Consider the following 24,562-nt stretch of genomic DNA (forward strand, 5'->3'; position numbering starts at 1 on the left):
TACTGGTTAATTGTTGGTTGGATGCTGTTAAAAAAGTGAGGGAATTTAGGTACAGTGAGAGGGGGTTTTTTTATTAATTTTTTTTTAGTGGAAACTATAAGATAAAAACATGAGGGTGTGTTTACGGTGTATGCTTGAGATCATCAAGGGCTGCACTGTGTATATGTGCCTTGAAGATCTCTAGTGTAGTGCATTGTACTGCTGCCACCGGGAGGAGGTTCCATTGTGTTATTGTGTGTGGGAAAAAGGAGTATTTGCATGTGTCATTGGTGGCAGATAGGTATAGGGGTGTGTTTGCCTTGTCCTAGGGTCTGCTGGGTGCATGATGCCGTGTGGGTCTATTACGACATGGTGAATGATTTTGTACTTACCCAACTCTTCTAATCTGCGTTTGTGCTCTTCATTAGATGTTGACTCGGTTTCTAGTTTATCGTTGCTGCTGATAAGCTGTTGTTCAATATCAAAATATTTTTGTTCTGAAAAGCAGACAAATAACACTATACTACTATATATGCAACAGCACAGACTTACTTTGTTTTGCTGTTCAATTTCACAACATATCTATATATTATATAAATATCCTTAATGCAACAAAACAGTTGAGCCGAGGTGCCTCTGTAACCATGAAGTGATCAAGTGTTTTTAACAATAAGCTAACAAAATGTCATTTTCTCGTTTAAATGCAGAGATATACACATGATAAACTACATTTACACCCCGTTTACACGGCCCAATTTACAAATAAAAATTTCCTGTGTTTATGGTCAGCACTGACTTCTTACCTGCATCGACACGGAGTCTCTCGTATTTTGTCTTGAACTCATCGATTGCATTATCTTTAGAATCAATATACGTTGTTATTTTTTCCGTCAAATCGTCCGATACGGTCTCAGCTTTTAATAAATCTAAAAGCTGAGAGACCGATTGAACAACCGCCATTCTGAAAAATGTGCGAATTTATACCGGAAGTAGAATTACACTGAATCCGGTCACATAAAATTTCAAACTAGTTACCCAATTTTTTACGAAACGAAATACTAACAACAGATTCTGGGTGTCGCAGGGAAAGCTGAATGTCAACACATCTCTCTTGTTTTTAAATAGTTTTCAAAATAATATTACCTGACACATTACACATATGGCCATATGGGTGGCCGTTTTGGACAAAATACAGAAAATACTTAAAATGCAAAACTATAGTGCAAAAACTTTTGCACTTAGTTGCAAAAAAGACAAATGGCCATTATAAAGTGCTTTTGATATTAAAATGCAAAAGATTTCACCGAAGAGTCAAACGTTATTTACAAAAATGTGAAGATGTTTCCGACAATATATATTTAGTGTTGATACCGTTTACTTCAAAATGATTATTTTTAATTACTGTTGCAGGATAAATAGAATACATGTACATGGTCAGTGTCTTAAAACATAAGCTGTATTTTTGGCTCGGGACAAAAAGACGAAAGTGGCGAGCCACGGCGAAACACTTTTGTCTTTCTTTACCCTCGCCAAAATACAGCTTATATTTAAGACACTGACCATGTATTCTCTATATATATGCCCGAGCGATACGTAAATTTAACCAAAATCCTTATGTGAAGTAGAAAAATATCGAACTGATTACAAAAATGCTACTTTGCTATGGCGCGGGAAGGATGTCATAATTAAATATTTTTGCCTAGGCAAAAATATTTCAGCCTAGGCAATATTCGATTTATGCTTAGGCAAAATTATTTCTGCCTAGGCAAAAATCGAATTCTGCCTAGGCAGAAATCTAATTTTGCCTAGGCAATATTATTTTTGCTTAGGCAATATTCGATTTTTGCCTAGGCAAAATTCGATTTCTGCCTAGGCAAAAATATTTAATTATGACATCCTTCCCGCGCCATACTTTGCTTTCCAGTTAATTTGTTTTACTCCAACTTGAATCATGCACAAACCACAACAGCATCAATAAAACAGAAAGAACTTAATTATTATGCGAGATATACGTCTCTGATATAATATATGATTTTCAGGTTTTGTATTAGATGCCGATTGGTGCACTCTAAAACAGTATTGAAAATGCTCAAGCAGGGAAGTTATCTCCTTCCTTAGATCCATAAACCGGGAAACCCGGGTAGACCCATCATCAACTCAATAGGCCACCAGACGAAGACAATTTCAAATTCATCAGTTTTCATCTAAGACCAATTGAAAATATAAACCTACTTTCATAAATCGGGGAATAGACAAAACCATGGTACTGGACAGAGCCAGCCTTCTCGAATATAAAGTCAGAACTTCAACACATAGGGTCCCTTGTGTTGTCACGTTCCATCCAAACTTGCCACCACTTCCATCTATTCTACAAGGCCATTGGCGCATCATAAAGTCTTCAGCAATTTAACTCAAACAGATATTCCAAGAACCACCGTTATTGGCCTATCGTAGACCAAAACCGTAAGAGATGAGCAGCAAATTAACTACTTCTGCCTCTCTCTTAGCAATGGTGCCTTCAATACACGCAGGAAAAAAACGTCCATATGCAGAGTCTACAGACACGTTTAAATGTGAAATAAACAACAACGTTGATCACATTTTACATAAATACATGTATATTGGACAAAGGAGTAATTCCAACAGTGTGGACAATGCAAAGTGTCAGTTTTTTGGAGGTGCTCCGCGCCATCATAAAGACCCAAAGAAAACAAATGCAATCACATGATATAAACAGTACTTGAAATACACTAAGATACAGTAAGAGTGATATATGTATATAGTAGTTGGAAAAAAAACTTTAACCCTTCGGCTGGCGTGGGCCAAAGGCGGACTTTAGAGCGACATGTACAGAACCGTGTTGTACGATGGATCGTTATGCAACCAACCGAAAAGACATTTGAAACTATCCCGCGCGTGAAAATGCAAAAGTGTTAATAGATGTTCCGTCCCAAAATGATTACATATGGATAAATTATAGCAATCCCCGAAAAAATTCTGAAGAATCGGCGAGTATGAGATAACAACTTTCATCAGAATTTAGTTGAAATCTATAGAAACGTGTGGACGATATAAACATGATTACAGAACAACGTGATGCACTACCGTCCATGACGGGTGGTAATACTATAATTTATATATTGTGTATAAAGTCTGGAAAACTCTCAAAATATCCTTTAGAGGATCACATTGGCCGACGTCCTTGAGAACAAAGTTATTTGAAATTTATTAGAATTTATCAGGTATCGGGGCTGTACAAACCAAAAATAACGAGTGCAGAATGTCACCACGGGATACAGACTGGGGACTATCGAGATATTGTCGACGACGGGAGGCGACCAAATTTGAGTCTTGTTGAAGAGCAGCGTAAGAACTATGAGGAATGCTGATGGGGATGTCCAAAACCCAATAAATGTAGTTCAGGAATTAAGAAAATGACGAAATGAATTGTCAGATACCAACAGTGGGTCGTGTGGTAGCGGGTTTGTAGGTCGGTAATTTAGGTAGGGCAATGATCAATAAAAATTACATGCATGTCCTTCCAACTATGACTAGATAGTCTGGTTTGTTTTGCTTGATGGAACAACGTTGGTTGTTGATTCTGATGTTTAGCTTTGTGTGGTTTCCCCCAACATACTGCATTCTGCATGTCTTGAAGGAAAGGAGATATACAACATTGGCTGATGTAAATGCGATTGTATTTGTGTTCTTTGTGTTTTGATAATTTAAATTGGCGGATTGCCTCGAATATTGACATTTTGCACTGTTGGGATTACTTTTCTGTCCGATATTAACATTTCAAGTAATTCGTATCCTGTCGACATTACCGTTTATATTACCTCTTTGACATATATCATACAAATATACCATGGGTGTCTGTGCAATAGTCCAGAATATTTGACACGAGGTACTAGACCTTCGGCCTCGTGCAACAGAACATCGGTCGATTACCAGTACCACGTGTCAAATATTCTTGACTGTCGCACAGACACCCATGCTATATTTGTATAATATATATTGCCCCTAATCAGATGTCCACAACATAGCATATAAATATTTCCCATTAACTTTCCATGTCACGAGTCTATCCTATTTTCATCAGATTTTCTCATTCAAGCACACAATGCTTTTCCTCCGACCTGTATCGGGAACGAGGTTGACACGGTGAGATACCAAGGCCTGCAGTCTTACCGCCCCCTCTTGTACAGGATGACAGCCCCAACCAAGATCACCGGCCTGACGATCGAAGATTTGAGGTTTCCTACTTCACTGCAGAAAGATGGATCCGATGCTATGGTGGGTCACAGATTATATGATGACTTTGTAAACGTTTGATATGTTGACATTGCCTGGTTAGATGTACCCAATAGGCCTACTTGCCAGCTGCTGCACTAGGCCCTATACAGGTAGCTGGAGTGTATCCATGTTCGTGCATAATATACATACATCCATATAATATAAGCGTACGTTGATAAATGTTATATACATTGTATATCATTGTTTTTTCCTCCTAGAATCTAGTAGTAGTATAATTCTTGCTCCTTTAATGTGCCACGAACACGTACCTAATATTTAGGTAGTTATATACTATTATATAGTATTATTATTATTTTTTTTTTTTTTTAATATTTATGTAATTGTAAATTTAGTTCAATTACTCAACCATAAGATCTCCTTTAAATGGACCTTATTGTAAATGAGCCTTTTATATAGTTTTTATGCGTCAAAAATCCAAGGCAAAAGTCAACATCTTAATATATATTTAAAAAAAAAAATTAATGAAATTTGATAGGAATAATGTATTTCACTAACTCTAGTCGATGTGATATCGATCCAAACTATTGATCTGTGATATTTGATATAGCAGTCTTAGTTATTAGTTTATGATTAAAGGGACATCACGGTAAACCAATTTTTATTTTGTATTTTTTCATATTATTGGGTATATCTTTAAAAAAAATATCCTTATGAACAATAACCATTCGAATTTGATGATATATGTATATAAAAAACATCAATTATTAATTATAAAAAGGTTATCACAATTCGTTGATCAATAGTCTGAATATGCAAATTTTGTGACATATACGATAACACACATGCGCACAACACACTAAAACACCTGAAAAAAAAAATGGCTTCCAATGTGAATCGACTGCGGTTGAAAACGATAATAGCTTCCGCAATGAAGAGAATAATTGGAAAATGGGTCAAACACAATCCTAGAATTAAACTGGGGAAGCAGTACAATACAGTTCAAACATGAAAACAGCAGTAATACGGACGCTGCTAGTATTCTGCTTGATTGCTGGATAGTAGGTCATGACAATCTCGGTAATATTTACACAAACTCGGTAATATTTATACAGTCTGTACCAGTACATCGCTACTGTCACTATACTATATGTACGGTGTTTACACTTATTTACACATAAATATATGTGCCGGAATATATACAGAACGTGTTCTTTAACATTTAAACCACTGTATAATATCGTTGTCCAACTAATCCAATTCGCCTTGTAAACTATCGTGTGTTTGTGTTGCCTCGATTTCAAAACAGTTACGTGATGATTTAAAAATAATTTCCGCGCTAAATTTAGAGGGGGATTCCCAACTAAATCAAGTGGTCAAGCTGGACATGAGGATCGACTGTGAACATTGGGACAGCACAGAAACATAACTGGAAAGGAACAAAACACGTACATTCATTGAAAATTACAACGTTTTTACCGTGATGTCCCTTTAAGTATTTGATAATATAATTCTATATTGATTTTAAGAGAATCTCTGATGATTTATTACTGTACTATAGTGAGAGTATTCTATAATGACAGCACTTTGTTTACACAGTGAGAGTATTCTATAATGATAGAGGTTTGTTTACACAGTGAGAGTATTCTATAATGGTAGGGGTTTGTTTACACAGTGAGAGTATTCTATAATGATAGGGGTTTGTTTACACATTGAGAGTATTCTATAATGATAGAGGTTTGTTTACACAGTGAGAGTATTCTATAATGATAGAGGTTTGTTTACACAGTGAGAGTATTCTATAATGATAGGGGTTTGTTTACACAGTGAGAGTATTCTATAATGGTAGAGGTTTGTTTACACAGTGAGAGTATTCTATAATAATATGACATTGTTTACACAGTGAGAGTATTCTATAATGATAGGGGTTTGTTTACACAGTGAGAGTATTCTATAATGATAGGACATTGTTTACACAGTGAGAGTATTCTATAATGGTAGGGGTTTGTTTACACAGTGAGAGTATTCTATAATGGTAGGGGTTTGTTTACACAGTGAGAGTATTCTATAATGACAGGACATTGTTTACACAGTGAGAGTATTCTATAATGATAGGACATTGTTCACACAGTAAGAGTATTCTATGATGATAGGGGTTTGTTAACACAGTGAGAGTATTCTATAATGGTAGGGTTTTGTTCACACAGTGAGAGTATTCTATAATGATAGGGGTTTGTTTAAACAGTAAGAGTATTCTATAATGATAGAGGTTTGTTAACACAGTGAGAGTATTCTATAATGAAAGGGGTTTGTTTACACAGTGAGAGTATTCTATAATGATAGGACATTGTTCACACAGTGAGAGTATTCTATAATGATAGGGGTTTGTTTACACAGTGAGAGTATTCTATAATGATAGGGGTTTGTTTACACAGTGAGAGTATTCTATAATGGTAGGACATTGTTTACACAGTGAGAGTATTCTATAATGATAGAGGTTTGTTTACACAGTGAGAGTATTCTATAATGATAGGGGTTTGTTAACACAGTGAGAGTATTCTATAATGATAGGGGTTTGTTTACACAGTGAGAGTATTCTATAATGGTAGGACATTGTCTACACATTGAGAGTATTCTATAATGATAGGGGTTTGTTTACACAGTGAGAGTATTCTATAATGATAGGGGTTTGTTTACACAGTGAGAGTATTCTATAATGATAGGGGTTTGTTTACACAGTGAGAGTATTCTATAATGATAGGGGTTTGTTTACACAGTGAGAGTATTCTATAATGATAGAGGTTTGTTTACACAGCGAGAGTATTCTTTAATGATAGAGGTTTGTTTACACAGTGAGAGTATTCTATAATGATAGGACATTGTTTACACAGTGAGAGTATTCTATAATGATAGGGGTTTGTTTACACAGTGACAGTATTCTATAATGATAGGACATTGTTTACACAGTGAGAGTATTCTATAATGATAGGGGTTTGTTTACACAGTGAGAGTATTCTATAATGATAGAGGTTTGTTTACACAGTGAGAGTATTCTATAATGATAGGACATTGTTTACACAGTGAGAGTATTCTATAATGATAGGACATTGTTTACACAGTGAGAGTATTCTATAATGATAGGGGTTTGTTTACACAGTGAGAGTATTCTATAATGATAGGACATTGTTTACACAGTGAGAGTATTCTATAATGATAGGGACATTGTTTACACAGTGAGAGTATTCTATAATGATAGAGGATTTGTTTACACAGTGAGAGTATTCTATAATGATAGGGGTTTGTTTACACAGTGAGAGTATTCTATAATGATAGGGGTTTGTTTACACAGTGAGAGTATTCTATAATGATAGAGGTTTGTTTACACAGCGAGAGTATTCTTTAATGATAGAGGTTTGTTTACACAGTGAGAGTATTCTATAATGATAGGACTTTGTTAACACAGTAAGAGTATTCTATAATGATAGGGGTTTGTTTACACAGTGAGAGTATTCTATAATGATAGAGGTTTGTTTACACAGTGAGAGTATTCTATAATGATAGGGGTTTGTTTACACAGTGAGAGTATTCTATAATGATAGAGCATTGTTTACACAGTGAGAGTATTCTATGATAGAGGTTTTGTTAACACAGTGAGAGTATTCTATAATGATAGGTGTTTGTTTATTCAGTGAGAGTATTCTATAATGATTGGGGTTTGTTTACACAGCGAGAGTATTCTTTAATGATAGGACATTGTTTACACAGTGAGAGTATTCTATTATGATAGGGGACATTATTTACACAGTGAGAGTATGCTATAATGATAGAGGTTTGTTTATACAGTGAGAGTATTCTATAATGATAGGACATTGTTTACACAGTGAGAGTATTCTATAATGATAGGGGTTTGTTTACACAGTGAGAGTATTCTATAATGATAGAGGTTTGTTTACACAGTGAGAGTATTCTATAATGATAGGGGTTTGTTTACACAGTGAGAGTATTCTATAATGATAGGGGTTTGTTTACACAGCGAGAGTATGCTATAATGATAGAGGTTTGTTTACACAATGAGAGTATTCTATAATGATAGGACATTGTTTACACAGTGAGAGTATTCTATAATGATAGGGCTTTGTTTGCACAGTGATAGTATTCTATAATGATAGGACATTGTTTACACAGTGAGAGTATTCTATAATGATAGGACATTGTTTACACAGTAAGATTATCTATAATGATAGAGGTTTGTTTATACAGTGAGAGTATTCTATAATGATAGAGGTTTGTTTATACAGTGAGAGTATTCTATAATGGGAGGACATTGTTTACACAGTGAGAGTATTCTATAATGATAGGGGTTTGTTTACACAGTGAGAGTATTCTATAATGATAGGGGTTTGTTTACACATTGAGAGTATTCTATAATGATAGGGCATTGTTTACAGAGTGAGAGTATTCTATAATGATAGAGATTTGTTTACACAGTGAGAGTATTCTATAATGATAGGGCATTGTTTACACAGTGAGAGTATTCCATAATGATAGGGGTTTGTTTACACAGTGAGAGTATTCTATAATGATAGGGGTTGTTTAAACAGTAAGAGTATTCTATAATGATAGAGGTTTGTTTACACAGTGGGAGTATTCTATAATGATAGGGGTTTGTTTACACAGTGAGAGTATTCTATAATGATAGGACATTGTTTACACAGTGAGAGTATTCTATAATGATAGGACATTGTTTACACATTGAGAGTATTCTATAATGAAAGGGGTTTGTTTACACAATGAGAGTGTCCTATAATTACAGCACTTTGTTTACACAGTGAGAGTATTCTATAATGATAGGGGTTTGTTTACACAGTGAGAGTATTCTATAATGAAAGGGGTTTGTTTACACAGTGAGAGTATTCTATAATGATAGGGGTTTGTTTACACAGTGAGAGTATTCTATAATGATAGGGGTTGTTTAAACAGTAAGAGTATTCTATAATGATAGAGGTTTGTTTACACAGTGAGAGTATTCTGTAATGATAGAGGTTTGTTTACACAGTGAGAGTATTCTATAATGATAGGACATTGTTTATAGAGTGAGAGTATTCTATAATGATAGGGGTTTGTTTACACATTGAGAGTATTCTATAATGATAGAGATTTGTTTACACAGTGAGTATTCTATAATGATAGGGGTTTGTTTACACAGTGAGAGTATTCTATAATGATAGAGGTTTGTTTATACAGTGAGAGTATTCTATAATGGTAGGACATTGTTTACACAGTGAGAGTATTCTATAATGATAGGGGTTTGTTTACACAGTGAGAGTATTCTATAATGATAGGGCATTGTTTACACAGTGAGAGTATTCTATAATGATAGAGATTTGTTTACACAGTGAGAGTATGCTATAATGATAGACCCTGGATTGAGTTGGTTTATTGTGTACATTACTTACAGCACAAGTCGCCAGATTATTCCTGTCCCTACGTCATTCTGTCCACCGACACAGATCTACGGGGATGTGGTACGACCTTCACCCTGGGCAAGGGCAATGCCATAGGTACAACTGATTACACCACCATTTATACCATGTCTTTTGTCGAAAAATTGTGATTTAACTTCATTTTCTTTGCAGCCACTCATGTAGGCAGTGTATACAATATACTTATAAGGATGTATATAATACACTCAAAATCCAAGGGTCTACTCCTCACCTATCTTCTCTACATCCTAAAACAAAGCCTCTACACAACACCTTGTATATGATGCTGACTGGTCTGAAGAGTGTTAATTTGTTATCATTCTGCAGCATGGCAATGAAGTTGAGATTAGTTCTGCGTTAGCATTACTGTATAAACATTTAAGGTTTTATATACACAGCTGATCCCTATAGATAGGTGACATTGTTTCAAGCCAAGAATTGACAGGGAAAGGAGTCTAGGACATGATGGTTACCATTGTTTATTAGTACAGAACCTTTAATCCTAATGATTTTGTGGCTGTCATTGCAGCATAAATCCCCGGATTACGCGGCTCCATATATTGTCCTGGAGACTGACGGGGCCTTACAAGGGTGCGGCTCAAGCTTCACAGCTGGGCGTGGCAACCAGCTAGGTACAGGATTTCTGACATCTTCCCTGCTTGTGTAAAACAAACTGTAATCCCCAGAATTGTTTTCCCTGTTATCTGTAATGTTAACAGCTACAGCAAAGATTGCCTCCATTATTCCGGCAGTTTTCCTGGCAAATATCTGCTTACTGCTGTCCAAGCACATCTGGATCTGTTACACTGACAAATATCTTTTTTTGCTTTTCTGACAATAGCTGCTTCCTCAATAGATTAATAGTTCTCTTATGCTGGCAAATATTTGGCTATTTTATCTGGTAGTGTGGCTAGAATAAGTTCAGTGTGTACACATGAATGTCTGAATGTAAGTACATTTGTATGACAAAATGTTGGCTCTGTTAATGGCAGAGATATATTAAAATTTTAAACCTACTTCAGCCTGATTTCCGAAGCTGTATTTGATTCAATGTTGTTGTTTTTTTAAACAGTGTAACTTTGAAATCAAAATCCTAAATAAGATATACGAAATGCAGGCATGAGGTGAAGGTCAATTATTTGTCTCCTACCGGTGAAACTTGGTGTACTATAGATTTGTTCCTTTCTCTCCATCTGTAACACCAAAGTTTGTCCTCACTGAAGCAGCAGGAATATACCGCGATAGGTTTCCTTTCCAGCCATATGTAACACCAAAGTTTCCCAGCATAAAAATTTTCGTTCTGATAGTTTTCATGATGTTTATTTATTATAAGCTTTTTTAGAAATTGTTTGTGCTAATGTAAGATCAATTAGTAATCAAACATGTCAATCCGTCCATCTCTGTCTGGATCACATAAGTTTGATAATATATCAGGTTCTCCTTCCCCGTCAATCCTTGGCTTGTCTCCGTCCATCATTGTTTGGATCACATAAGTTTGGTAATATATCTGGTTCTCTTTCCCCAACAATCCTTGGCTTGTCTCCGTCCATCATTGTCAGGATCACATAAGTTTGGTAATCTATCTGGTTCTCCTTCCCCAACAATCCTTGGCTTGTCTCCGTCCATCTCTGTCTGGATCACATAAGTTTGATAATATATCTGGTTCTCCTTCCCCGTCAATCCTTGGCTTGTCTCCGTCCATCTTTGTTTGGATCACATAAGTTTGGTAATCTATCTGGTTCTCCTTCCCCGTCAATCCTTGGCTTGTCTCCGTCCATCTTTGTTTGGATCACATAAGTTTGGTAATATATCTGGTTCTCCTCCCCACCAATCCTTGGCTTGTCTCTGTGTATCTTTACCAATAAAACAATCATATCAGTGTTTTCTACATGTTTATTACTGTGGCATTATGCATACCTAAGATTTACAACTCTAGCACTTTTAATGTAATATATAATTAAGGTAGTCTTTTGTTTAATTTTATCGTAATTAAGTCAAAGATTAAACAGTTGACACTTATCTAGCATAACTTGAATAAAAAATCAAGCCTGTGAATATTTTTGTCCGATATTAGAATCATGTTGTGTAAAAAATTCTATCTATAGTGTTTGTATGTTTTAGGAACATACCCAGTGTTTTCATTTGCCATTTTTGCTCTTCAGTTTGTATGGCCATTGAAAATTACAAAAGCTTGGTTGTTGGACAAAACCTGCAGGATATCTTCAAAGATTTCAGTGGATTCTGGCGTTCATTGGCTAGTGAGGATCAAATCAGATGGGTAAAGCAATTTTCATCTCAAATTACACGAAATTAGTGTGTACATATAATAATGAATTACGTTCAGTTTTTAAGTGTCCTGGGCCACTTTCAGCTAAGTTTACTTCCAACTCTTCTAGGTGACCTCTTTTTAACGTATTACATTACCATTGTATCCCTTGATTCCACACACAGCTGGGACCAGAGAAAGGTGTCACTCATTTGGCTGTGGCTGCAATCATTAATGCCGTCTGGGACCTATGGGCCAAAATGGAAGGCAAGGTAAGTGAAGGATGTGTCTGGGACCTATGGGCCAAAATGGAAGGCAAGGTAAGGGAAGGATGTGTCTGGGACCTATGGGCCAAAATGGATGGACAATGTACAATTAGTAAGAGAATGAATGGTTTGGGACTTATAGACCAAAATAGAAGGCAAGGTAATGAAAGGTTTGTCTAGGACTAGGTCATTAGGTGCAAAGGTCAAATTTTGTATTTTTTTTCTGATGAACATTTGTTATGACACTGAAGGAATGTTGGTCAGAATTAAACAAGGAGTCAACTGACCAAAGGTCAAAGTCCCAGATCAGAGGGTAAGGTCAATTTTTTTATTGTTTCACCGATTAACATTTTACGATGACATTTTGAAACAAAGTCAGATTTAAGCAAGGTTTCGGCTGACTAAACGTCATTGCCACTAGGTCAACGGCCAAGGTAAAATATTGTATCTTTTTTCTGATGAACATTTTATCACACTATGAATCATTGTTAGTCCGAATTCTACAAAAAGCCAGCTGACCAAATGTCATGGTCACTAGGTCAAAATTCAAGGTCATTTGGGTCTTAAGGTCAAGAACAATGTGGATCTCTGATTTTGATCCTGGCTCTTAGTTGGAGAGGCTATAAAATAAATTAAGGCTAAATTAAGAGTTTCATACTGATATTTCTATTTCCGTTAGCCTAGCAAATATCAAATGTCAACCTCAGCAATATGGGCAAATGGCTTCTTGATGATTATTGGGGCTATATTGCCACATTAATTGCAGGGGCCTAATGCTGACCTGTCTGAGTTTGGTATATTTGAATAACATTCTAAAATGTATTTGTCTTCATGTTCAGTATTTTACAATAAAATAAAGGTAAAGATTATTGCTAATGTCGTAGTCATCCACTGTATTGTGTTCTATATCGTACCTCTCGGAGAGCAGCACATATTACAGACTTTTTATACATGTATCATTCTGATAAATGTTTCTGTTTCTTTGTTCCAGCCACTGTGGAAGCTGTTGGTAGACATGGTAAGCATATACAGAGACCGGACAGAAGTATTCAGACAAAATGACGTTGCGTTATAACGTGCGGTATAGTGTTGCCTAAATTAAAACCGCCATATCTGAAAAACCTGTTTGTTTTACTTACTTAATATTTGGTAATATTGCCCTTTGCTTTCCTGACTTCCTTCAGACGGTCTGGGATTGTGTTATATAAACTCTGGATGTATTCCGTGTCCAACGATCGCCACACATCCGTGATAGCCTCGTACAGTTGGTTTTTATTGTTGATGTTGTGTACCATCGATTTAAGTTTTATTTTAATCTTCAGCCACACATTTTCAATTATATTTAAATCTGGGCTCTGTGGAGGCCATTCTAATGTTGAAATATTGTTGTTTTCAAAATATTCCGACACCACACGGGCCTTGTGAACGGGGGCATTGTCTTGTTGAAACACATACCTGTCATTTGCAAAGTGTCTGGCAATTACCGGCCAGAGATTATCTTCTAAAATTTGGATATATTTTACAGCATTAATAGTACCGTCAACACAACATATGGTTCCAACTCCATTGTAAGTAATGCACCCCCAAATCATCACCGAAAGTTTCCTTTGTGACCTGGGACAGACACAATCCGGGCGGTACCCCTCGTCCTTTTTTCGCCATACAAAATCCTGTTGTCATTACCAACAACAATCTGGCTCTCATCGGAAAATATAACACCTTTCCAATAATTATCCACTGTCAAATTTCTTTTTTCGTAACAAAAAGATACTCTTTTCCTCAGGTTAACCTCTCGAACGACCATAGTTTTCTTTGTAATTCGTCTAGCGTAGCCCTCAGACTTTAAAAACCTGTCAATAGTTTTGGAACTAACCGGAGCATCATTTACAATGGTCCTAGAATTATTTACTTTGCTGGTTATTTCGGCTAAAGAATTTCTTCTGTTTTTCCGGACACAAAGAATAACGCGACGCTTCTCACGTTCGTCCAGAAATGGCGTCCTTCCGCATCGAGGGTTATTAACAACTGTTCCACGGGTTACATAACGTTTCCAAACATCTGAAATGGTAGATTTCGAGACACTTAAAACATCCGCAACCACTGATTGCTTGGTTCCTGCCTTAATCAATTTGATGATAGCTTCCTTTTCACCAACCGTCAGTTCAACACTTCGCCGACCCATCTTTCTTTAGCAGACTGTCAGAAAACATCAGCAGATGTCACGTACGTTTAGTGACGTAGATGACGTCAACAGTGACGTCACCTTCCCGCTGGTGTACGGTAATAAGCGAACAAGTAACCTATTAAGATTTTATCCGGTTTTTTGTGCGCCTCACGGTAGTCGACGGCGCTTAAGATTAGCCATTTGTCCGAATACTTCTGTCCGATCTCTGTAGATATTAACGTTGATGCAGGATTTCATGTTGATTCTAAAAAACTTGAAATTTAAATGGTGTGGTGATAATTTATAGAAATATTCCCATTGTTGCTTTCAGCATTCCTATAGTAATTAATGTACATATCTGATCACCAAGGTCTCTGTCAAGTAGAAAAGACTTTAAATTAGCTCAATACATGGATTCTGGCCCCATGTACCTCTTGTTTTATTTTGGATTTAATGATATCTTTTTCATTTCAGTCCCCAGAGCAGTTGGTGTCCACCATTGATTTCAGACATATGTAAGGCTACTGGTCCGCATGTTTTAAACTGACTTAAAACATAAAATCAAATATAGAAGTAAGAGGTGAAACCTTGATTGATTTCCAAAACAGTTATAGTGTTTTGTGGAGTGTTTTTTCGAGATCACTCAAAATTGAATATTAACATATATGTTAAAAAGGTTAACCTCCTTTTTTTCTACGAAATCATGCCTGGTTGGTGTTTGATCAGACATTTCTTGATTTTAGGGGGGACACTCTCACAAAAGAAGAAGCTCTCGGTAAGTCAGTATTGAACTTTAACTATTATCTTTAACACTTGCATGTAAACATAATGACACATGTTCACCAGATATAATAAAACAGCTTAAGTTCTAAAACCTTCTCTCTAGAACTTTATAATTCCTGGCTTTCTCTATGTTCAATACTCCCCTGGATCACTCTTTACAACAAACATGTTCTTAGTGTTAAAGTTATTGGGCAGCTGAGTAAAAATAGAATATCCAATTAAAGTACATCCTGGATCATATGATGCGCAAATGTATATCTCTATAAAAAATTTTTCTTTTTTTTTTCACAGAAATATTGAAGAAAGGTCAGGTTGGGAAAGCAGAGAGAGGTTTGTATTTTATATGACATATTTTTGTGTGTTTATACTTATGTTTACTTATGACTTTACATTGAGGTATTCATATTTTACCAGAACCACTCTGAGTTCAGCAGTAAAGTCTGTGGTCACATGATCAAAGTAGATCATGACCATAGTTTGGTCAGTATATATGTTTGTTTACTCTGAAAACATTCCTTACATGTGGTCAGTTCTCCATGGTGATCCCCAATGTCCTCTGATAACATTCCTTACATGTGGTCAGTTCTCCATGGTGATCTCCAATGTCCTCTGAAAACATTCCTTACCTGTGGTCAGTTCTCCATGGTGATCTCCAATGTCCTCTGATAACATTCCTTACATGTGGTCAGTTCTCCTTGGTGATATCCAATGTCCTCTGAAGACATTCCTTACATGTGGTCAGTTCTCCATGGTGATATCCAATGTCCTCTGAAGACATTCCTTACATGTGGTCAGTTCTCCATGGTGATCCCCAATGTCCTCTGAAAACATCCCTTACCTGTGGTCAGTTCTCCATGGTGATCTCCAATGTCCTCTAAAAACATTCCTTACATGTGGTCAGTTCTCCATGGTGATCTCCAATGTCCTGGAGTCCGATGATTTTATCTTACAAAAGTATTATAGTGACTTCATGTGATAAATTTTCATTTGGAATATATTTATGCACCACTTCCTGTGGTTTGTTTGATATTTAGATTTATTCATTTACATTACAGAGGCTGAGGTAGTTGCTAACGGTTACCCAGCCTACACCACCTCATGTGGATGGCTAGGATATTCAGATGAAAAAATCAAAAGGGTGAGTTCCAAAGCAATCTAAAACGATAATACGGGCCCAGCATTGCTGGTGCCTTTTAGTCATCACATTGTCCATATGTCCATCAGCACTTTCAGTTTCGCTTCAGGAGTTTATCTCAGAATTCAGAAGGCCAAATTTCTGAAACCTAACATGGTGTTATACTGATCTGCATGATCCTACGGTCAAGGTCACTGTTACTAAAAATAGAACTGAGTGTACCATAATTTCTTGTGTATTGTCCACAGGCTTTATCATATGATTTAAAACATTAAAAACTGCCTTCTGCTGGCTGTCTGATGAAGTGGGCTATCTGACAAAATGTTTTCCAAAAAACATAAAAACTGTAGGCTATACGATACTTGTCAAATCCAAGTGAACTTTGTGTGCTTCCCTGGTGTGCTATCAGGTGCCAACATTGCTGGTCAAGTCTGGAATATGAATTGTGCATTTACCTTTGCATGAAAATATTGATTAAAATAACTCATAAGTATATCTAGAAATATGTTTATTAACTGTTCACTTGTCAAGGCATTACAGGTCTCATCTTTGAGAGGTAAACACACACAGCAAGGGTCCAGTACCTGATACTTGTACTTAATCAGGTAGCAGATAACCTGTGTGCGATGCACCAGAGCAGGCTGTCTGCAGATTTAAAATCTCAAACCATTATTTTGGCTTTGGCAGGCAATACACAGGAAATCATGATATATATGTAGTGTCAAAAATACATTATCTAACGCCGGGCTTATTGAAGGTCAAATTTTCACATGATGATACACTGAAATGCAGATGCACTGTGGTTTAAATGTTCCCAAGGTCAAGGTCACTGTTACTAAAAATATAACTGAGAGTATACTGTTATGATAAACAATATAAGGCCCTTATAGAAAGCCACTCTTCTGATATACTGTGATATACAGATGACCAATAGGGGTTTTAAAGTTCCTTAATTCAAGGTCATGGTCACTGTTATTAAAAATAAAACCAGGAACAATGTGCTGTCAATAATACATCAAGTAAGGCCTTGAAACACTCTCATTCATGTATTATTAGTTTGATTAAATTAGTATATCAATTTTTTTTTTGAAACAGCATCATTATTTATGAATTAAACTTGTTCACTTCAATGAACACTGTCGCTAGATCCTCTAATTATGTCTTAAAGAATACATGTAACATACCTTTGTCTGCATGTGAATAAAATTCAGTGTTTAAACGATTGTACAGTAACATAGTGATAAAGACAACACAATTATATAAACTATTATGTGACAGTCCTGTGATGAAATGTTAATGTATATTTATTCTTTTTTATTTGTCATTCTAGCTGGCAACAGAAGCCCTAGGCCAAGGCATGTGTAGGTAGGTACAGAGGACAGCTAGGGATACATAAGGAGAAGAATTTCCAGGGGATACAAGCTAGTTTCCAGGAAAATTCCTATAAAGGAAAAACATCCAATTGTTTACTGTATTGTATATATATGGTACATGATTTTCATTGTATATAATATATACAGAAGAGATAACACGTACATTTTATACGATTGTAATACTTTGTAAAAACAGTTTCCGAGGTTCCCTTTAAGTCTGCTACATTTATTGTGTATTTTGATTTAGATTCAAGATGAAGGTTGGAGGAGATGTCAAGGACGATGCCAGGAGAGCAAAAATGTTCCGTGAAATAATAGGATACGACCGACCACTGGTATGTTAGGAGACGAAGTTGATTCTTGTTTCTTATGTAGATATATGAAACAGAAGTCATTATTTCTAATGTGTCCAATCATGATTAATCCTGGCACTAATTCTCTACCAAACAAGCCAATGAGAAAATCTCTAGCCGCGTCAGTAGGAAGCGTAGTACAGTATTTACCCAGGTTAAATACTCTTCAAGAAAAGAACCCCAGTTATCCAAGTGTAATAATGATTATTTTTCCTATGTCTCTACATTGTCACCTATATAACAACTTTGTTAATGACCTTGACATATGTTAATGACCTTGACACATTTCAAGATCACAAAAGCACTATCCATAACTAAAATAGCATATATGTAAGGTTTGTGTTGTGTAGATGATGGACGCTAACCAGAAGTGGGAGGTTGATGAGGCTATTGACTGGATGAAACAGTTGGCAGAGTACAAACCCTTGTGGATAGAGGAACCAACTAACCCAGACGACATCTTGGGACATGCAGCCATCGCTGAGGTAGAATGATTCAGCTGTATTTTTTATAGGAAGTGTGGTTGTTTCTGTCTCGTATGCCAGGTATATTGGTATTCTCAATGACATTAACAATAATTTAGGTACAATTTTTGTCAATTTGATGCAAAGGGGGGGTGGGGGGGCACAAATACAAATATAACTGGGTATCAACTGTTCCCTCTTTTGTGTTAAAATCCCTTGGATTGGGTGACTTGAGAACACTGTCAGACCAGGGGAACCTTGTCACTGTGAGAACACTCTTAGACCAGGGGAACCTTGTCACTGTGAGAACACTGTCAGACCAGGGGAACCTTGTCACTGTGAGAACACTGTCAGACCAGGGGAACCTTGTCACTGTGAGAACACTGTCAGACCAGGGGAACCTTGTCACTGTGAGAACACTGTCAGACCAGGGAACCTTGTCACTGTGAGAACACTGTCAGACCAGGGGAACCTTGTCACTGTGAGAACACTGTCAGACCAGGGGAACCTTGTCACTGTGAGAACACGGTCAGACTAGGGGAACCTTGTCACTGTGAGAACACTGTCAGACCAGGGGAACCTTGTTACTGTGAGAACACTGTCAGACCAGGGGAACCTTGTCACTGTGAGAACACTGTCAGACCAAAGGGAACCTTGTCACTGTGAGAAAATTGTCAGACCAGAGTAACCTTATCACTGTTGTACTGTTTTCTTTAGGCACTAAACCCCCTGGGGATCGGAGTGGCCACTGGAGAACACTGTCAGAACAGGATCATGTTTAAGCAGTTTCTGAAGGCCAAGGCCATGCAGTATTGCCAGATTGATGCTACTAGGGTTGGTGGAGTTAACGAAAATCTTGCCATTATCCTGTTGGCTGCTAAATTTGGAGGTACGTTCAAAAGCTTTTTCTTCTTTCCCATGACATTGATACTCTGTTAATAAGTTAAGGTTATGATAAAGAACAGATGTTTTTATAAGGTCATGTGAGGCTAATGATACAGAACATGTACAGTACTTGTTGGAGGTGTCGCCCTCTATATTCTGTGTTATATTACAGTACCTGTTTGTCCCCACGCTGGAGGTGTAGCCCTCTATATTCTGTGTTATATTACAGTACCTGTTTGTCCCCATGCTGGAGGTGTCGCCCTCTATATTCTGTGTTATATTACAGTACCTGTTTGTCTCCACGCTGGAGGTGGCGCCCTCTATATTCTGTGTTATATTACAGTACCTGTTTGTCCCAACGCTGGAGGTGGCGCCCTCTATATTCTGTGTTATATTACAGTACCTGTTTGTCTCCACACTGGAGGTGGCGCCGTCTATATTCTGTATTATATTACAGTACCTGTTTGGGATGTATATATTATATAAATAGTGCCCTTGTCTGATGGGAATATGGAGGATTATTTCCCCGAGATAATGTTCTCGAGGGGAAACAATCCTCCATATTCCCCTCAGACAAGGGCACTATTTATTTTATTATACCGAATAGATATCAATTTATCGATATCCTCCTCAAATATTGAGGCAAACCTCTTGGACGTCTGCTCCATGTTTACAAGTTGTCTGTGTCACTGTTGCGTTTGTAAGAATTGTCTCCCTTCTCAATGTTCGGGATTTTCCGTAAGAAACAATCGTGCGTTTTCGGGTGGAGCGGGGAACATTGCAATATCCCACGGCAATGTTGACCGCTGTTTCTGACACTGCATATTGTTTCAGGTTATGTGATTAGGAATTGACCAATAATAAGGCGAGAATCTTACATAAGGTATAATAATCTGTGTTATATTACAGTACCTGTTTGGGATGTATATATTCTGTGTTATATTACAGTACCTGTTTGTCCCCATGCTGGAGGTGGCGCCCTCTATATTCTGTGTTATATTACAGTACCTGTTTGTCCCCACACTGGAGGTGGCGCCCTCTATATTCTGTGTTATATTACAGTACCTGTTTGGGATGTATATATTCTGTGTTATATTACAGTACCTGTTTGTCCCCACACTGGAGGTGGCGCCCTCTATATTCTGTGTTATATTACAGTACCTGTTTGGGATGTATATATTCTGTGTTATATTACAGTACCTGTTTGTCCCCACACTGGAGGTGGCGCCCTCTATATTCTGTGTTATATTACAGTACCTGTTTGTCCCCACACTGGAGGTGGCGCCCTCTATATTCTGTGTTATATTACAGTACCTGTTTGTCCCCACACTGGAGGTGGCGCCCTCTATATTCTGTGTTATATTACAGTACCTGTTTGTCCCCACACTGGAGGTGGCGCCCTCTATATTCTGTGTTATATTACAGTACCTGTTTGTCCCCACACTGGAGGTGGCGCCCTCTATATTCTGTGTTATATTACAGTACCTGTTTGTCCCCATGCTGGAGGTGGCGCCCTCTATATTCTGTGTTATATTACAGTACCTGTTTGTCCCCACACTGGAGGTGGCGCCCTCTATATTCTGTGTTATATTACAGTACCTGTTTGGGATGTATATATTCTGTGTTATATTACAGTACCTGTTTGTCCCCACACTGGAGGTGGCGCCCTCTATATTCTGTGTTATATTACAGTACCTGTTTGTCCCCACGCTGGAGGTGGCGCCCTCTATATTCTGTGTTATATTACAGTACCTGTTTGTCCCCACACTGGAGGTGGCGCCCTCTATATTCTGTGTTATATTACAGTACCTGTTTGTCCCCACACTGGAGGTGGCGCCCTCTATATTCTGTGTTATATTACAGTACCTGTTTGTCCCCACACTGGAGGTGGCGCCCTCTATATTCTGTGTTATATTACAGTACCTGTTTGTCCCCACGCTGGAGGTGGCGCCCTCTATATTCTGTGTTATATTACAGTACCTGTTTGTCCCCACACTGGAGGTGGCGCCCTCTATATTCTGTGTTATATTACAGTACCTGTTTGGGATGTATATATTCTGTGTTATATTACAGTACCTGTTTGTCCCCACACTGGAGGTGGCGCCCTCTATATTCTGTGTTATATTACAGTACCTGTTTGGGATGTATATATTCTGTGTTATATTACAGTACCTGTTTGTCTCCACACTGGAGGTGGCGCCCTCTATATTTTGTGTTATATTACAGTACCTGTTTGTCCCCACACTGGAGGTGGCGCCCTCTATATTCTGTGTTATATTACAGTACCTGTTTGGGATGTATATATTCTGTGTTATATTACAGTACCTGTTTGTCTCCACACTGGAGGTGGCGCCCTCTATATTTTGTGTTATATTACAGTACCTGTTTGTCCCCACACTGGAGGTGGCGCCCTCTATATTCTGTGTTATATTACAGTACCTGTTTGGGATGTATATATTCTGTGTTATATTACAGTACCTGTTTGTCTCCACGCTGGAGGTGGCGCCCTCTATATTCTGTGTTATATTACAGTACCTGTTTGTCCCCACGCTGGAGGTGTCGCCCTCTGTGAACTAGTACAACATTATTCCATCTTTGATTATATATGTGCCTCAGGAACCATGGAAAATAGGTCAGTGTTTTGATCACTTGTTAAAATTGATGATTGATTTGTTCTGAGGATCACTGAATTTGATAAAAGGATGATTGAATCTAAGGATGATTGAATTTGTTAACATATTTTTTTTTGATGATTGAATTTGTTATCGGGATGATTGAATCTAAGGATGATTGAATTTGTTAACAGGATGATTGAATCTAAGGATGATTGAATTTGTTAACAGGATGATTGAATTTGTTATCGGGATGATTGAATCTAAGGATGATTGAATTTGTTAACAGGATGATTGAATTTGCTGACCATCTCCATGAGCATATGAGTGAACCTGTGGTCATCAAGAATGGTAGCTACCAGGTTCCCAAGGTAACAGTTTTATAGATTTCTGTGAAGGGTCATATGAGCTGATATTGTATCACTTTATTTGTTACTGACTTATACATTTAAGATACTACAAGTTAGGAAACTATAATCCAGAATGTCTCGGTAAACCAAATTTTGTCTGCAGCAATGTTGGGCCAAGAGAATACATGTATAAAGAAAGGGTCCAGCATCCCTTGGCCAAAGGTGTGTGGGTTGCAACATTTTTCCTTCAAAATTTTACTCCTCCTAATTGACATGCTCCTGGTGACCAATTGCCATTGCTTTTGTATAAACCATGGAGAAAATTTACAATTGTACACTGTTACAGTATAGCTTATCTTTGTCGTGTGCATAAAATTTGATGTCATACACACTGGATTATGACAAAATTATCGCTGGTATCATTGCTTCTCAAAGTCAAAATACTCAACACAACTGAATCCCTCCAGAATTCAAATATAAATATTAGCCAATGACAAACCAGGATTCTATTCTGACTGGACTATCTATATAAATACCATTTCCGCATTCTCCATTTTTTTTCATATCTAAAACCAGTAAATCCTGTACAAACATATTTATGTATCACCATTGGACTTGGTAAACATGATAACTTGAGTACGTACATTTGAACTGATTTTGATAAAACTTGATATACAGCTTTATATTCATAATATCTTGGACAAGTTTAACTAAGGGACCGATTTGACCGTAACTTACAGAGTTATGGCCCTTTGCACTCTCATTACCTTTTGACCATGTGAGCATAACTTGAGTAAATGTGAATGGATGTTTATGAAATAGTGAGATCTTGAACAATTTCTACTATGAGACATACCAGTACGATTGTAAGAGACATCTCTCAGTATATGTATCAGAACTCAGCAAGGCAACAGATAAGGTCCATCATCCTCATGTCATTATAGAAACTAAAAACCAAACACAATTCATGCCAACAAGACTAGTTCTGATCACCTTAATTCTGGGTTATAGTTGATATTGTTTAACAAGACACCACTCTAAGACGAATGTTGTTGTTTCTTTCTTGGTAAAGAGACAAGTACAGTTATAATAAACAAGTCCTGTATTTAATCTCCATAACCTATAAGGTACAATCACATTTCTTTATGTTACAGTGTCCAGGTTTTGTGGTTGGAATAACAGACAAGGCACGTGAAGACTACATATACCCAGAGGGAAAGGAATGGCAGAGACTTTTTAGTGAAGGACTCTTTACCAAGCCATAGTGGTTGATGTGGTCAGACTGTCATATCACAAGTTGTCAATGGTGCTTTTCATTGAAGGCATTCTACACCAGACAAAATATTCAGGGAATATACAATGTACAGGATCAAGATAATCCTATATAATTAGCTGTTACTTCAATATAAAGCAAAACTTTTAACTGATTATAAACATACAGGGTTTACTTTGTGATTCGTATACATCAAAAATCTAATAAAATCTTAACATGAGCTGTAAATATTGATTGATGTGAAAATTACAGCAGAATATTCCTATTATTGGAAGAAATAATTTTATATAATTCGTGTCCATTTGCTCCGATCTTGTTGCTATACTTAACGAGTAAGTCTCCTTTACCATATTTTACCTAATAAGCACATTGTACTCAAAAACACAAAAAGGTGAGCTTAATTAAACCATGTACATGTACATGGAAAAAAATTCCATGTTAAAGATGGGTGGAAAAAATAACTATTTTTCATTAACATACCTTTACGTAGTAAAAATAAAAGAGTCTTTGGTTATGAAGACTGCAGGTAATATTGGTAGATCAGTGAGGTAAGAAGATTAGTTTTAATTAGCACACACATTCTGTTTTTTTGCAGGTTCACTTATTAGGTTGAATATGTTAATTGTTTTAGATTACAGCAAATAGTAATCCTTGTGTTTTTGAGGCCATTTGTTGTGTTCCGAGTGTTCTTGCATTTAATGACTGGGGGGTTGGGGAGGAATTTACTCTTAAGATGGAGTATATATGTACATAGCACATTTTGTTGTAGCAGATCTCTAGTTTGTCTATTATCATCATTGTTGATTTTGTTGATTTTGTTGATTTTGAGTTGTTGTTATTTAAAGAGCAATATGAATTGTTTGTATATGTATTTATATCCAGAAATAAATTGTTATAATAATCCATAGAATGTTTTGGATTT

At 36.9% G+C, this 24,562-nt stretch overlaps 2 protein-coding genes and 1 long non-coding RNA gene across 5 annotated transcripts in view; 1 reads left to right on the plus strand and 2 right to left on the minus strand.

The window, feature by feature from the left end:
- The window catches only part of LOC117325307 (nucleoprotein TPR-like), a 55,333-nt gene extending 54,380 nt beyond the window's left edge, over nt 1-953 (minus strand). The window contains exons 1-2 of the mRNA XM_033881428.1: nt 783-953; nt 372-476 (exon numbers count right to left, since the gene is read on the minus strand). Of these exons, the coding sequence (XP_033737319.1) occupies nt 372-476; nt 783-939 (262 nt within the window). The 5' untranslated portion in view covers nt 940-953. The remainder of the gene's footprint in view (nt 1-371; nt 477-782) is intronic.
- Nucleotides 954-4,133: 3,180 nt separating this feature from the next.
- Nucleotides 4,134-24,542, plus strand: LOC117325309 (mitochondrial enolase superfamily member 1-like). Of its 3 annotated transcripts, XM_033881430.1 has the most exons (16): nt 4,134-4,275; nt 9,692-9,794; nt 11,879-11,994; nt 12,168-12,254; nt 13,240-13,266; nt 14,887-14,927; nt 15,156-15,187; nt 15,487-15,525; nt 16,251-16,333; nt 17,661-17,695; nt 17,951-18,038; nt 18,407-18,541; nt 19,238-19,409; nt 21,938-22,037; nt 22,307-22,388; nt 23,522-24,542. In XM_033881430.1, exons 1-16 carry the CDS (start codon nt 4,189-4,191, stop codon nt 23,630-23,632), a joined length of 1,338 nt encoding a protein of 445 aa, XP_033737321.1. In that variant the 5' UTR covers nt 4,134-4,188; the 3' UTR covers nt 23,633-24,542. The 3 variants fall into 3 exon arrangements, with proteins under 3 accessions (XP_033737321.1, XP_033737322.1, XP_033737323.1); XM_033881431.1 differs by lacking the exon at nt 9,692-9,794 and having other exon boundaries at nt 4,185-4,275; XM_033881432.1 differs by lacking the exons at nt 4,134-4,275; nt 9,692-9,794; nt 11,879-11,994; nt 12,168-12,254 and adding an exon at nt 12,276-12,302.
- LOC117325310 lies at nt 19,964-20,506 on the minus strand. Its single transcript, XR_004532237.1, has 2 exons — nt 20,414-20,506; nt 19,964-20,356 (listed from the first exon to the last, which is right to left on the minus strand). It is a non-coding gene; the product is annotated as an uncharacterized LOC117325310 (long non-coding RNA).
- Nucleotides 24,543-24,562: the final 20 nt, after the last annotated feature.

The sequence above is a fragment of the Pecten maximus genome, chromosome 4, assembly GCF_902652985.1.
Source record: "Pecten maximus chromosome 4, xPecMax1.1, whole genome shotgun sequence".
In the NCBI taxonomy this organism is placed as follows: domain Eukaryota; kingdom Metazoa; phylum Mollusca; class Bivalvia; order Pectinida; family Pectinidae; genus Pecten; species Pecten maximus.

What these genes read in the sequence shown, in the direction of transcription:
- LOC117325309 (XM_033881430.1), top strand. Translation starts at nt 4,189, where the DNA reads ATGACAGCCCCAACCAAGATCACCGGCCTGACGATCGAAGATTTGAGG. An exon ending in GGGCCAAAATGGAAGGCAAG is followed by an intron (nt 12,255 to 13,239) that starts GTAAGTGAAGGA and finishes TCTTTGTTCCAG; the next exon opens with CCACTGTGGAAGCTGTTGGT. An exon ending in GGAAGCTGTTGGTAGACATG is followed by an intron (nt 13,267 to 14,886) that starts GTAAGCATATAC and finishes TTTTCATTTCAG; the next exon opens with TCCCCAGAGCAGTTGGTGTC.